At 43.9% G+C, this 16255-nt stretch overlaps 1 protein-coding gene across 1 annotated transcript in view; it reads right to left on the bottom strand.

The window, feature by feature from the left end:
• Positions 1–16255, bottom strand: part of AP1B1 (adaptor related protein complex 1 subunit beta 1) — a 46492-nt gene that overhangs the window by 12677 nt on the left and 17560 nt on the right. Inside the window, exons 5-11 of the mRNA XM_082259638.1 lie at positions 14239–14484; positions 13962–14152; positions 12800–13021; positions 12586–12706; positions 9828–9923; positions 9602–9717; positions 2149–2314 (exon numbers count right to left, since the gene is read on the bottom strand). Coding sequence (XP_082115764.1) covers positions 2149–2314; positions 9602–9717; positions 9828–9923; positions 12586–12706; positions 12800–13021; positions 13962–14152; positions 14239–14484 — 1158 coding nt within the window. The remainder of the gene's footprint in view (positions 1–2148; positions 2315–9601; positions 9718–9827; positions 9924–12585; positions 12707–12799; positions 13022–13961; positions 14153–14238; positions 14485–16255) is intronic.

Here is a 16255-nt window from a genome sequence, read left to right on the forward strand (position 1 = left end):
TATGTCACAGTACATGTTGGCATTCATGGTTCCCTCAATGAACTGTAGCTCCCCAGTGCCAGCAGCACTCATGCAGCCCCAGACCCTGACCACCACCATGCTTGACTGTAGGCAAAACACACTTGTCTTTGTACTCCTCACCTGGTTGCCGCCACACATGCTTGACACCGTCTAAACCAAATACATTTATCTTGGTTTCATAAGAACACAGGACATGGTTCCAGTAATCCATGTCCTTAGTCTGCTTGTCTTCAGCAAACTGCGGGCTTTCTTGTGCATCATCTTTAGAAGATGCTTCCTTCTGGGATGACAGCCATGCAGACCAATTTGATGCAGTGTACGGCCTATGGTCTGAGCACTGACAGACTGACCCCCCCACCCCTTCAACCTCTGCAGCAATGTTGGCAGTACTCATATGTCTATTTCCCAAAGACAACCTCTGGATATGACGCTGAGCACATGCATTTAACTTCTTTGGTCAACCATAGCGAGGCCTGTTCTGAGTGGAACCTGTCGTGTTAAACTGCTGTATGGTCTTGGCCACCGTGCTGCAGCTCAGTTTCAGGGTCTTGGCAATCGTCTTATAGCCTAGGCCATCTTTATGTAGAGCAATAATTCTTTTTTTTCCAGATCCTCAGAGAGTTCTCTGCCATGAGGTGCCATATTGAACTTCCAGTGACCAGAATGAGAGAGTAAGAGTGATAACACCAAGTTTAATACACCTGCTCCCCATTAACACCTGAAACCTTGTAACACTAACAAGTCACATAAAACCAGGGAGGGAAAATGGCTAATTGGGCGCAATTTGCACATTTTCACTTAGGGGTGTACTCCTTTTTGTTGCCAGCAGTTTAGACAATAATGGCTGTGTGTTGAGTTATTTTCAGGGGACAGCAAAATTTACATGGTTATACAAGCTGTACACTTACTATTTTACATTGTAGCAAAATGTAATTTCTTCAGTGTTGTCACAGTAAAAGATATAATAAAATATTTACAAAAATGTGAGGGGTGTACTTTTGTGAGATACTGTATATACACACAGTATATACAGTATGTATAGAGTCCTTGCCCACTGAGCACACTCCCATGCATGTAGCCACCAGGGCTTGCTTCAAAGGTTGACAGCCATGATCTCAATCTGTGCAATGCAGTGGGGATGGGCTTCGATTGGGAAAGTTACCCCTAATGAAAGCTGAAAGGGAAATGCAGTTAAATTCTACATAAAGCATATAATGCTTTTAATATACCCATTCAAGGACCTACTTGCATTAACTGGCTTTCTAAATGCCCAAAGTGTGATTTTCAATACACCCAATTTATATAATTTATTATGGGCCTATCCGCAGATTCAGTTAATATGGTCCCAAACTTTGGGCAATCTGACTCCATTAATTACAATTATGCCCTCTTTTTCTCCCCTTGTTATTGCTTCAAATTAGTTTTCTGAAGGACGAATGACCCTTTCTATAAAAAAAAAGAAAAAAAAAAGAAAAAAAAAAAAAAAGAAGGTTTGAACACCTTGTACTGTTGATAATTAAAAAAAAAAAAAATATTCTAAAATCGGATCACTCCGGTCCTTATGAAACCTGCAGATTTAACACAAGTTTTTACAAATTACTGCTTTTTGATAAAGTGGAAGCTTTTAAATATCAGGAGTCCCTTATGAAAAAGTTATTCGATACCTGGACTCTAAACCTGCTCAATACCCTGACATCTACCCAAGAACTTATGTCACTGTTTAGATACTCTAGTCTAGATTTTATATAATACAGAGAAATTGAAAGATTATTTTTTTTTTATTTTTTTTTTTTACTTGGAACATGCAAACGGGATGACATCTTGATATGTATCCTTGTGACCCATTCATGGGTCTTGAAGGATAGGTTCACCTTTAGTAATGTGTTACACCCATATTTAGGGTGTAACAAGTTATTAACTACTCAACCCATCGAGGATATACAAGTCCTTGCTCACTGACCACACTCCCATGAATATAACCATCAGCTCCTGTTTTCAGGTTGACAGCTGTGATTTTAATCCGTGTAGCATGGCTCTGGGGGTCCTGCAACCTGGGGCATTCTTTTATGGAATCTTGTTTGGAAAGTAGGTTAATGGTCTATTTCAGGTACAGGTAAAATGTCTCACCTGTGTACTCTCGTCGTGGAAACCCTCTAAGAAACTTTCCAGCAGCTCATCAGCATTGTCAATGCGCTCGGCATACTCCCCCACAATCCAGATCATGGCTGCTCGTGCCTCTGGCTCATCCAGTGAGTCCAGGTTCTCACACAATGTAGAGATAACACTTTCATATCTATAAAAAGAAAAGGCGTTAACAAAAAAATCTACAAATATCATTCAAGTTATGCTTATTTTTCCTATTGATAATGTGGACTCACAAGGTCTGTAATAACTACAAAGGGTTAAAAGAAATGTATTTGGGTGTGCAATAATAAAAAAAATATGGGATTTTTGACTAACTAAAATTCATTTCTCCGATGTTCATTGACAGACACAGCTCCTGATTCTTCTTAACCATTGGGTTAAACTGCCACCTACAGGAGTAGGACACTAGGCAGGAAAAAGCTTGGACTACGCCTATGAGCAGTCCCAGGGGGTATACTCCCACTCTCAGCTATAGGCACTCAGTTTTGTTACAAGCAGTGTCAGAAGAAAGCCAACTCCACAGAGGGGTGGGTGCTGTGTCATGAACATCAGAGAAATTAATTTTATGGTAAGTCTCTTTCATTGACGGACACAGCTCCTGATTCTTAACCATTTCAGCTCCGGAAGGTTTTACCCCCTTAATCACCAGGCCGTTTTTTGCGATTCGGCACTGCGTTACTTTAACGAAAAATTGCGTGGTCGTGAAACGCTGTACCTAAATACAATTGATGTCCTTTTTGTCCCCACAAATAGAGTTGATCACCTCTGCGGTTTTTAAATTTTGCGTTATAAACAAAAAAAGAGCGACAATTGTCAAAAAAAACCAAAACCATAATATTTTTCACTTTCTGCTATAAAACATTCCCAATAAAAAAAAAAACAAATGTAAAAAAATCAAATATTTTTTTTATCAGTTTAGGCCAATTTTTATTCTGCTACGTTTTTGGTAAAAAAAAGAATCCCAAAAGGCGTATTTTAATTGGTTTGCGCAAAATTTAATAGCGTTTACAAACCACGGGATAGATTTTTGGACTTATTTATTTATTTATTTATTTTTTTTTTAGTAATGGCGCCGATCAGCAATTTTTAGCTGGACTGCGACATTGCGGCGGATAGGTCAGACCCCCAATTGACATTTTTGACACTTTTTGGGGACCAGTGACATTAATACAGTGATCAGTGCTAAATAATATGCACTGTTACTGTATAAATGACACTGGCAGGGAAAGGGTTAACACTGGTGGTGATCAAAGGGGTTAATGTATGCCCAACGGTGCTTACTCACTGGGTGGGGCTCTTTGACAGGCATAGAGAGATAGGGGTTTCAGCTTAGCTGAAACTCCTGATCTCTCTCTGCCTGTGTGACAGAAGACTCACCTGCTTTGTTTACAAAAGCAGGCGGGTCTTCTGTCAGTTTCTCTGACGATCGCCGTGGGGACTGCGCACACAAAATCACGTAGATCTATGTGATTTTGTGCAGCCGAGCCACCCTGCCACAGTAAATCTGCGTGGGGTGGTCGGCAAGTGGTTAACCATTGGGACATTCCAAAGCAGTGTTAAACATGAGGGGTGGGAAAACATCAGAAAAAAACTTCCCAAGGCTAACCATAGCCAACCAGGTAACCTAGAGCTCAACCTTAAACAACTGGAGCTCACCTGAAAAACAATACAGTGCCTTGGAAAAGTATTTTTCATGTTTTGTTGCCCCACAACCTGGAATTAACATGGATTATTTGAGGATTTGCATCATTTAATTTACAGAACATGCCCACAACTTGGAAGATGTTTTCTTTTTCTTTTTATTATTGTGAAGCAAACAACAAATAGAACAAAATAACAGAAAAAGTCAATATGCATAACTATTCACCTCCTAAAGTCAATACTTTGTAGAGCCACCTTTTGCGGCAATCACAGCTCCAAGTCGCTTTGGATAAGTCTCTATGAGCTTACCACATATTACCACTGGGATTTTTGCCCATTCCTCCTTGCAAAACTGCTCCAGCTCCTTGAAGTTGGATGGTTTGCGCTAGTGAACAGCAATCTTTAAGTCTGACCACAGATTTTCTATTGGATTGAGGACTGGTCTTTGACAAGGCCCTTCCAACACATTTACACGTTTCCCCTTAAACCACTCAAGTGTTGCTTTAGCAGTGTGTTTGGGGTCATTGTCCTGCTGCAAAAGTGAACCTCCATCCTAGCCTCAAATCACGCACAGAAGCATGATGCTGCCACCACCATGTTTCACTGTGGGGATGGTGTTCTTTGGGTAATGTGATGTGTTGGGTTTGTGCCAGACATAGCATTTTCTTTGATGGCCGAAAAGTTCAATTTTTAGTCCATACATTTTGGGAGTCTCTCATATGCCTTTTCGCAAACTCAAAACGTGCCATTTTGTTTTTTTTGCTGAAAGTAATGGCTTTCTTCTGGCCACTCTGCCATAAAGCCCAACTCTATGGAGCGTACGGCTTATTGTCGTCCTATGTACAGATACTCCAGTCTCTGCTGTGGAACTCTGCAGCTCATCCAGGGTTACCTTAGGTCTCTGTGCTGCCTCTCTGATTAATGCCCTCCTTGCCCGGTCTGTGAGTTTAGGTGGGCGGCCGTCTCTTGCCAGGTTTCTGTTGTGCCATGTTATTTCCATTTGGTTATGATAGATTTGATGGTGCTCCTGGGGTTAATCAAAGATTTGGATTTTTTTTTTTTTTTTTTCTTTATAAACTAGCCCTGAGTTGTAATTCTCAACAACATTGTACCTTACTTGTTTGGAGAGTTCCTTGGTCTTCATGGCAGTGTTTTGTTAGTGGTGCCTCAAAAAAGGTGTGTATATGTAAGGACAGATCATGCGACACTTCAATTGCACAGGTGGACATCATTTCACTAATTATGTGACTTCTAAAAGGTAATTGGTTGCACCAGAGCTTTTTATGGGGTTTATACCAAAGGGGGCGGATACATACGCACATGCCAATTTTCTGTTTTCTATTTCTAAAAAATAGTTCTATATATATATTTTTCTCATTTCACTTCACCAACTTAGACTATTGTGTTCTGATCCATCACATAAAATTCAGATTAACAAAACATTGAGCTTAAGGCTGTAATGTAACAAAATAGGTAAAAAGTCAAGGGGGGTGAATACTTTTGCAAGGCACTGTACACCCTCAAAGAGAACCAGGTCCTCCAAACAACAGCCTGCGGCCAAAAGCAGCATCTGCAGATGCCAACACAACCACTTCACAGAAAACTTTGTAAAAGTGTGCACCGACGACCAGGTGGCTGCCCTGCAAAACCTGCGTCACTGACGCTTGAAGATGGAAAGCCCAGAATACACTAAGCGCCCTAGTAGAGTGCACCTAAACAGGGAAAGGAGGAACCTAACCCCTGATCCAATAGGCCTGAACCACCGTCTGTCTGATCCATCTGGGAATGGTAGCAGAAGAAGCGGACAACTCTTTGTGAGGTCCATCCGTGAGCACAAATAGAGAGTCTGACTTTCTAAAAGACTTTGTAGCTGCCGGGTACACCCTCATTTCCCGGACCACAACCAAGACATGCAAGGCAATTTCCTTCAAATGTTTAGGCCTGGGACACAGGGAAGGCAACACAATGTCTTAATTCAAATGACAGTCAGAGACCACCCTAGGAAAGAATCACAGACAGAGGCAAAGCACCACCATATCCTTGTGAAGCACCATAAGGTGAACAACAGAATAACGCCGTCAGTTCCAACACCCTGCAAGCAGAGGTGATAGCCACCAAAGAAGGCCACCTTCTGGGGCAACGTAAGCAGGGAAACCTCCTGAATATTTTCAAAGTGAAGCTTCAGTAGAGTTGAAAGCACCACATTAAGATTCCAGGGCGGCAACGGACCCCGAATGTCGGACACCCTGAAGAAAAGGTACGCACCAGGGAGTGTGTGGCCAGAGGTCGTTGGAAAGAGACAGTCAAAACCAGATACCTAACCCTTGATGGTACTCAAGACCAATTTTTGTTCAGCCCCCTGTTGAAGGAAGGTGAAGATCCAATTCACTGAGAAGGAGCAAGGATGAACCCCAAGAGACTCATACACACAATGTACGTCTGCCACGTATGATGGTACAGCTTTCTAGAGGCAGATTTCCAAGCTTTTACCAGTGATTCAAACAAACCTCCACCCTTCAGTACCTGGCGTTCAACAGCCAAGCCATTAAAAGCCGGCGACCATAAAGCAGGATGGAAGATTGGTCCTTGGGACAGCAGATCCTCCCTGAGAGGAAGTTCCCAAGGAGCACCAGCGGCCAGCTGTACCAGATCGGCAAACCAAGACCGGCGAGACCAGTCTGGAGCCACTAGAATGACCGGAATCCCTTCTGCCTGAATCCTGCACCGGAGTCATTGCAGAAGTTTGAGAGGGCTGGAACAAATCAGTCAGCCCACCTTAGAACGCCAGGACACTTCTTGTACCCCCTTGGTGATTGACATAGACCACGGTCGTGGCATTGTCCAAATTAATTTGTACCGGACACCCCTGAAGACGACTGTCTAATGAGCCAGACAAAGTCTGATCACTCGGAGTTCCAGTACACTAATCAGCAGTCTGGGCTCTGCCAGAGAGTCCAGACCCCCTGAGCAAGTCTGTGCTGAGGTCGCCTCCCCACCCAGACAGGCTGGTTTCCGTGGAGACAACTGTCCAACACAGGAGGAGAAGGATTTTCCCTGTTGAAGTGCCAGAGAGCGAAGCCACCTCTAAAGACTGTGGATCCTTGACCCATTTCACCAGAATCTCTTTAGCAGAGATCTTGTGTGGAACTGAGCAGACAGACTGCCTCGAGGTTTGATACCATCAAGCCCAGCACGCGCATGCAAGCCCGGAGGGATAACCGTCTACTGAACAACAGAAGCTGAATTGCCTCCTGCAATGTCTGGAGTTTTTCCTGAGGAAGAAACACTCTGGCTAAGGCCGAGTCCAGAGTCAGACCCAGATAAACCATTTTTTTGTGGACAGAACCAAAGCAGACTCCTGAATGTTCTGGATCCCACCGAACTCCCTCAGAGTTCGCAGAGCAATCTCCAGTAGTCCATCAGAGCAGGTACCCCCAGAACCACGATCCCCGCTCAAACAATGCCAGCACCTGGGCCAAGACTCCTGTGAGGACCCAAGGTGCGGAGATGAGACCAAAGGTCAGTGCCACAAGCTGATAACGCTCCTCATTCAAGGCAAAACGGAGGACGCGCTGGCAACCAGCACATATTAGAATGTGCAGGTAGGCATCCTTGATTGCGAAAGAAGGGAGAAGAAATCTCCCTGATGTAGGGACGCCACTACCATGTGAATGGACTCTATGCGGAACTTCTACACTCACACAAAGCAGCTTAGCGCCTCGAGGTCCAAAATTGGACGTATCTTGCCTTCCTTCCTGGGGACTGTAAAGCGGTTGGAGTAAAAAACCCTTGAAAACGTTCTGCGTTTTGGACAACCCCACTGTTTGTGACAAGGTTGTCAAGGTAAGCAGAAAGAAGAACATTCTCGCCGCTTTGGATTGCCTATGGGTATCAAAAGAAACCGATGCCTCTGACAGGGCATCAGCCGCAACTTCCATTTTTAAAGTTTCACTGACACAAACAATGCATCCACCAGTGTCTATTTAAGCGCGGCTAAAGGAGCAGAGGAATCATCCTCACTAACTGAGCACTCAGGGTGCGTGGCCACAGACCCAGTAATGTCGCCATATTCTGAACTATATTATACTGAAAACAAAATCTGGGGAGGCCGCCCACTGCGATTACGTAAAGGGGACGCCGGCCATGGGTCCACAAATGGACCACCAATTGGAGCCCGCAAAAAACAAGAGGGTCACCCTCCGAGCCCTCCATAGAGAACATAATAGGACATAGCCCCCTTAAAATGGCACCGCCCGCTGTGACACGGACACGCAGGCAGGGAACCCTCGCTAAAACAAGGCAGGTGCCCCAGACAATGATGGCAGCAAGACTGTCATTAAAAATGAAGCGCCCCCACAGCGCCACCCGGTCCAAGGGAGGTGCCAAGCTGACCATATGGACCAGCAGGCCTCAAGCCATGGCATAAATTTTTGTGGGGACTCAGCCACAATTGCACGGATCCTCAGCCCGGCAGATGCCCAAAGGTAGAGTGGGGGCTTCAGCTACACACACTGGGGCCGCCCCAAACGGCGGTGCCCGACTCGGCCGCATAGCCTAGTAGACCGCAGCCTAAATTTTTGAGGGCACCCGGCTGCCAGGACGCGAGCCCCAGCGGAGCCGACCACCCAGGGGCAGCAGAGGGGAAGGCGGATGCCCAAACAGGAGGCAGTGGCTTCAGCCATCCTCACATGGGCCGCCTCACATAGGGTCCAACGAGTAGGCCGCAAAGCTACGGCCTACATTTTTGCCCGGATCCGGCCGCGTGAGTTGCATACCCGCAGATGGTAAAAACATCCGCTCCCCCAGCCCAACAACCGCCGCAGGGAGCCCTAGTCACCAACCCCCAGGATGACAGGGAACTCTGCTCAACCCCCCGTTGCCCACCAGGAAAACCCTGGTCAGCAGCAACTGCAACCAGCCCTCTCTTAAAGCGGTAGTATACTCCTTTATTTGACTTTTACCTACAGGTAAGCCTATAATAAGGCTTACCTGTAGGTACAATTAATATCTCCTAAACCTGCACAGTTTAGGAGATATTCAACCTGCATGCAGCCGCTGACGTCAGCGGCGCATGCGCTCTGAAGGTCTGGCGGACCTTTAGAGCTCCTTGCTGGGCCTTGCCGGAAAGTGAAACTACCGCGCATGTGAATTCATCGCGGCTCCGGCCACCCACAGCGCCGGAGCCGCCGAGGGAACATGACGGCGCCCTCAGTGTTCTCAAGATGACCGTGTCGGGGCTTCGTTCTAAGGAAAGTATTTCATAATGTCCTGCAGGGATTGTTTTTTTTTTTTTTCTCTTTTCGAGTATACAACCTCTTTAAGAGAATGTGGCAAAGCCAGCTCATCACCTCACCTGGGGAGGGGGCCAAAAGACCCACAGTGGCCGACATTTTAGAGGGGCTGAGGGGGAAGGGAGGGGAACCCGGGGTCCAACCATCCCAGGGAGGGGCCAATTTCCACCCCAAAACCCTACAGGGGTGGCGGGGGACAGCTATTTACCACACCAGGAAAAGATCGGATACAGCTCAGGGCAGGGCACCGCTCCCTCGTAATGTGGGTGCTGTCGGCCAGAAGCTGAGAGTGGGTATATACCCCCTGAGACTGCCTACAGGCGTAGTCAAACTTTTTTCTGCCTACTGTCCTACTCCTGTAGGGAGCAGTATAACCCAATGGTTAAGAAGAATCATCAGGAGCTGTGTCCGTCAATGAACGAAAGAGAAAATACATTTAACAGCAGATGTTCTAAAAAAAAAAAAATGAGAAATAAGGGGTCTGCTTGACAAGAGAGACTTACTTGTTTGGATACTTCCTAAAAATGTCCTTGATCACTACGATAGCTTCTTGGACCACATAATTCACTTTGGTCTGAATAAGATCCAGTAGTGTACTAACACAGCGTTCTGCAGATTGCTAGAGAGGGAAAATAAACAGGATTATTAACTAATAATAATTCTTTTTTTGAATTTTTTATGAGCACTACAAAGAACATATCATTTAGAAAGACAATTGAAATGAGTTACCTCAACTTTAATGGCACAGCGTCCAATTGCTCTTACAGCTTTCCTTACAAAGTCCACATCCACTTCAGTGGCATATTCCTTCAATTCTGCAAGAACCTACAAATGGAACAGAACTTTTATTAGCCAATATATACTGGTCAGCCATAACTTTATGACCACACACCAAAGAGATTTCCCTTTTATTGCCAAAACAACCATGACATGGTGAGGCATGGAATCCACTAGACATCTGAAGGTATGCTGTGGTATTCTTTAATTCCTGTAAGTTGTGAGGTGGGGCCTTCATGGATTGGACCTATTTTTTCAGCACATTTCACAAATGTTGGATTTGATTGAGATCTGGAGAATTTGGAGGGCAAGTCATTACCTCAAACTCTATATCATCTGCCTGCTCAGCGGGGATCGATCCGCCGATCCCCGCTGAGCAGGCGGATGACAGGTCCGTCTCCGCTTACTTTGCAGAGACAGACCTGTCAGATCCCCACTCTCCTCTATGAGAGATCGGATGAAAACGGACCACCTGATCAAGTCGGATAGGCTTCAAAAAAGGTATTTATACTGATTTCTTCTTTACAGGGCTAGATAGGTTAGTGTTGGATCGTGGAGATCTATAGATGCAGGGATTTCAGTGTTAGGGTGGACTTATCCTTTAATCATAACCTCTGCTGCCCTGCACATACCCACAAAAGTTTAGATAGGGGATACATGTCAAGGAATATTGCCCAAAGGATCACACTGCCTCCCCCAGCTTGCCTTCTTCCTATACTGCATCCTGGTACCATCTCTTTCCCAGGTACGTGACGCACACGCACTCAGCCATTCACATGATATAAAAGAAAAAACATGATCCATCAGATCAGACCACCTTCTTCCATTGCTTTGTAGTCCAGTTCTGATGTTTACAAGCTCATCAAAGGCGCTTTTGGCTGTGGAAGCGGTTCAGTATGGACACTCCGACTGGTCTGCAACTATACAGCCCCATACACAAAAAACTGCAATGCCTATTTTTTCCTGCTTTATCAAATCAACTTCAGGGACAACATGTTTACTTGCTACCCAATATACCCTGCCGACTTTCAGATGCCATTGTAATGAGATAATCAAGGTTATTCAATTTACTAGTGAATGGCCATAAAGTTATGACTGATTGGTTTATATCAACTATGTGCAGTATATGCAGTATTATGTAGGAGATTAGAGTTCATTTTTGGTAGGAATCTAGTTGTTTTATTAGAATATTTACCACTGAATAATTTATAATGTCACTTTCACATTGTTACATGCTTGCTGTACAATATTGTCTCATTACTGCATTAAATATGCCGATTTGTGAATACTACCAGAAGATCTATATTTCACTGTAATAATACAGCTCTCTTAAAAGGAGAAGTATAGCCAAAGCTATTTTGGCTATACTTCTTCTGTAGGTCACAGGAGTGCAGTTTGTTCTGCACTCCTGTGACTCGTTTTTCAGCCGGCAGCACACTAAAGTCACTCAGTCGGTCCAGGCTTGGGACCATATAGTCAAGATCCACCCAGGTGCCTGGACCGTCACCTGGCTCAGCCACTCAGCAATCCACCGAGAGCCAGAACCAGCTGCTCCCATCCCCTCCACAGCCCAATGCTCCAGTGAGCACTAGAGGGGCAGAGAAGAGGGATCCTCAGTGTTTGATTGCTCAGTTCTCAGTGCAGAGCCGGCAGAGGACAGATGCAGCATGGGATCGATGCTGCATCCACCTAGGTTAGTATAAATGTTTTTTAAGTTCATACTTCTCCTTTAAAGCAGAACTACAGCCTTATCTTTAGTTTTGCACAATTGCACAGGTTCTGCTCCTTTATGAAACTGCTTACAGTGTGCATTGGAAGCTGTAGTAAGTGAGATAGAGCCCACCTCATTTACAGGCTGAAGGACATCCTCCCTAGCCTGTCTCCTGCCTGCTTCTTTCAATCATGCAAAAGGTTGCCGTGTAGTTTAGGCCCTTACCCCTATTGAATGCCAACAAAAATTTAAATAGAAAAAGATGGGGCTTTGCGGGCCAGTGGGAGTAGAAGGATCAGACACAAAACCAATTTATAAAACCATATAACATTTTATTATTTTACTTTCGCAACTAATAAAATGTTATATGGTTTTATAAATTTTGTGTCTGATCCTTCTACTCCCACTGGCCCGCAAAGCCCCATCTTTTTCTATTTAAATTTTTGTTGGCGTTCTTTCAATCATGGTTCAGTATCACATGTGGATGTTATCTAGAGCAGGCTGAATATCTACAGACAAAGACCCACCTATCAAGGCATTTTAATATTTGCATAAGAGCTAGCCCAATGTTTTTATCAGGGCCCAGGCTCCGAAGAGGAGCTCTGAGGCAGGGTGTTGTGATGTTTCAGGAAGCTATGTACAACACCCTACTCTCCATGATATGCCCGCAATGCAGCACATCAGCATGTGGATGAGGGATAAAAGAAGGAATCAGGGAAGGTAAAATATAAGCAGATTAAACTAAAGTAGAGAGTAGCATCATAGCCATATATTGGTTTTAGTATATCAGAACTAAATGAGATTCGAACTGATGGAGATAAACAGTAAATCAAATCTATCTGCACCACAACAAAGCAGGAAGCATAACCTGCACATGTAATGTGCAAATATGGCTGTTCTGTTGTACATATAAAATTAAAAACTATGCAAGCTTTTTAAAATAAAGCTTCCTTTTTCATGCGATCGTCTTGACAGTAAGGCAATAGCAGTTTTACTAACCTGTGCAATATTTGCAGGCGATGCCAGCCTGATCATGATATCAAGCTTTTCTAGTTTAACATAAATCGGGTCATTATATTTAACAAAGAATACTTTCATCTCATGCTTCAGGATCTCAGGTCTGTGAAAAAACATAGCACAACAGAATGAGCATCAGCTTTTAGTTTACAGCAAGCACTTATAATGCTGTTCAGCTTAGGAGAACACATCTTACCGTTTCTGCACAATGAGGTTAATGTTACGCAACGCCACATACTGCAATTCAGGCTCAGCAGAAAGCAGTGTGACCAAAGGAGGGGCCAGTTTCTTCAATAATGTCCCATAATAGTCTAAATCTTTGGACAGCATCTCCATCAATTTCATCAACACCTTCACTGCTGACAGCACCACAGCTGAATTTGCATGCGAAAGGCGCGGTGTAACTCGTTCACATACACTGTTGGAAACATAAAAAATTGTAGCCGAAGGATTTGGTCATGACCATAGATTAGGTCTCCAATCACCTTTAACAATAAATAGTTCATGTTTTTTCTAAAGACAGCAACAACATATAATAATAAAGAACACATCTGCTAAAGCACTGTTGGTAATAACTGTATTACATGCAATGTTAAAAAAAATAAAATAAAAATCTATATTCTTTCTGGGTAACTTCCTAACTTCCTATAAGCACCGACTGCCATAACACACAAGGAGAGTGGTTGCTAGCCCCCCCCCCCCCCCCCCATCAGCATAATATAACTGTGCAGGTGTAAGCCAACAAAAAAAAATAACCAAAAGGCAAAGTTTCTGTGACACAATACAGATGTAGAATGATTTACCCAAAAGCTGCGCTGTCAGCCATCATAATGAATAGCAGAGGGTTGGCAGAGTTACATAGGTCTGAAGGTCTCAAGGGTTTTACCTGGCTACATTTAGCTTTTTCAGCAGTTCCATGTTTTTAAGAAATGTCCTGTGTTTCAATTTAACCATGCCCTTTAAAGTATATGTCAAGCACAAAACATTTTCTTGTTTTGTATAGATCAAGAAGTATCCTGCTGGATTTTTACACCTTTTGGAGTTAAACCTGTGTTAAAAGAGTAATGCTAACAAGGATTTCACCTATCTGGTAAAAAGTGGTCAGCAGGATAGGACGTGAGGGTAAATCTTTCTAAATGAAGCCCACGATATAGTAGTAAAAACATGTTGGGGATTCAAACCCATCCCCACTCTATCCAAACAAAAGGAAAAAAAAAAAGTTTCAGCTGGACATATGTTTTTCATAATGCATTACACATAATCAGAAATTGTGGTTTTGGTGTTCATGCATGTGTCAAATTCACCCTTCAACTTGCTAACAATGTTCCCTGGCATGACACATCACTTTAATTCTTTACCTCTGGGCTTCACGATCATCTTTGGGGATATAGTTTGCCAAACAGTCCAAAATAAAGATCTGACCCCATTCAGTACATTCATTTAGAGCAGTCAGCAGCTTGTTAATTGACTGAGGATTCAGGTCCAATAAGTTACTACTTGGGTGAGATTCAGCAATCTCTGAGAGAGCTGCTACTGCATTAGCCACAACCTAGAACAAGATGGAAACAATAAACACTCTGTACATGCCAAGGTATGTTTTTATAATATACACAGTTACACAGAAAAAGTACTAACCATTGGATTGGAATCAGAGATGAGATCTTTCAATGTGTCCAGGAAACCCTGGTCTTCCACTAGCTGAGCATTGATGTCATGCAGTTTGGCTACACACACTGCTGCTGTCTTGCGCACATATGGGTCCTCATCTTTCAGGCACTTACGAAGTGGTTCACAAAGATACTCTGTGATTTTGTCCACACGTATACAACCCATAGTGCGTACAGCTAAAGCACGGATTAAAGGGTTGGGGTCTTCACAGTCCTAAAGGAAATAATAATAATAATAATAATAATACAAATACAATAATATTTACAATAAAAAATTGTACTGGGGAATATGTATGCCACCACTGCTGGTTTTCCTTCTAAAAATGCTTGTCGGCCTCTTGTCATGGAGATCCAATGTATTCAATATTCCCAGATTCAAATGCTGCATGCTTGTTCTGAGCCAGCGACTGAAAATATTCAAGCTACAGACAACCATCATATTTCTCTTAGAACAGGTGTAAAGGGTAGCTTAAAAGAGAAGTTGGGCTTTTTTTTTTTTTTCTTCAAAAGAAAATTATACTTACCTAGGTGGATCCTGCATCTGTTCCCTGCTGGCTCTATGACTGAGAACCGAGCGATTAAACACCGCTGATCGCTCAATTCTCAGAGCTCCGTGACCAGAGATCGGTGACTGACAGTCACCAGCTCTCTGCTTAAGGAGCTCTGAGAACCGAGCGATCAGCGTTGTTTAATCACTCCGTTCTCAGTCTTAGAGCCGGCGGGGGACAGATGCAGCATCAGGCCATTGCTGGATCCACGTAAGTAGTTTGTTTTCAAAAATCAATGCCCAACTTTTCATATAAGCTAGCCTTTACACCTGTGTTGACAGTCATCAGCTCTCTACTCAACCTCCCCAGCCCCCATATTCTTACTGGAGCGCTGGGCTGTGGAGGGGCCAAGAGCAGCCGGCTCAGGCTCTAAGCGGCTCATTAGGAGGCCGAGACAGGTGCCGGTCCAGGCATGCGGGCAGATCTCAACTTGTCGCACTCAGGCCCGAGCCCGGACCGGCTGTGACATAAGCCGACAGCTGGCTTCAGTCTGGCTGTACTATTTCTAAAGGCTTTTTCCCCTAATTTTTTTACCTGATGATCCGGCTGATAAACACAGATTAAGATAACACTGCAGCGTGCACAGGAACCTACAAATGCACTGTTACTGGCAGGATCACACACTGATCATTTCTTGTCCTAGGGCGACAACAATGCACTATATCCATGGAGGAGTAGTGTTGTCAGACTAAGACAGAAAGAGTGCTAGGACCATAGAAGACATCCCCCTTTTCTCACCTACATACCACAGGAGGAGGCGTTCTGTAGTTCAGAGGTGAGCTGACATTGCTCAGAAACATTCAAGCTTAGTGGACATCTGACAGGTTCAACAAGGTTTTTTTTCACACAGATATAACAGAACACTTTTTAAAATGATAAGTGTATTGTTAAAATCGGATTTTTGTAAGATCTTACCGTAAAATCCTTTTCTCTTAGCTCATTGACAGACGTAGTCTTCTTGATTCACAAGAACTGGGTTATGTTGTCTCCGCAGGAGCAGGACTAGGCAGAAAGAAAAAACGTTCTGGCTCCACCTTAGGGGCAGTCCCTGAGGGTATATCCTCCCTCTCTCTGCTACAAGGCATCAGTTCTGTCACAAAGCAGCAACAGAGAATTTAACCCAACCCAACTCAATGATAGAGGGGTGGGTACTACGTCTGTCAATGAGCTAAGAGAAAAGGATTTTACGGTAAGATCTTACAAAAATCCGATTTTCTCTGTCGCTCATTGACAGACGTAGTCTTCTTGATTCACAAGAACTGGGACATCCAGAAGCAGTGCCACAAATGAGGGGTGGGATTGACCGAAATCAAAATCCAATCTAGAAGGCCCAAATGGTGCCAAACTAGAATTTTTAAAGGCTCATTATAAACAAAGAATGAGACTCAAATGAAAATTTCCAACGGAAAAAAACCCTCGAGGCAGACCACTGGTCTC

The sequence above is a fragment of the Pelophylax lessonae genome (assembly GCF_965119305.1).
Source record: "Pelophylax lessonae genome assembly, chromosome: 1".
Lineage (NCBI taxonomy): Eukaryota > Metazoa > Chordata > Amphibia > Anura > Ranidae > Pelophylax > Pelophylax lessonae.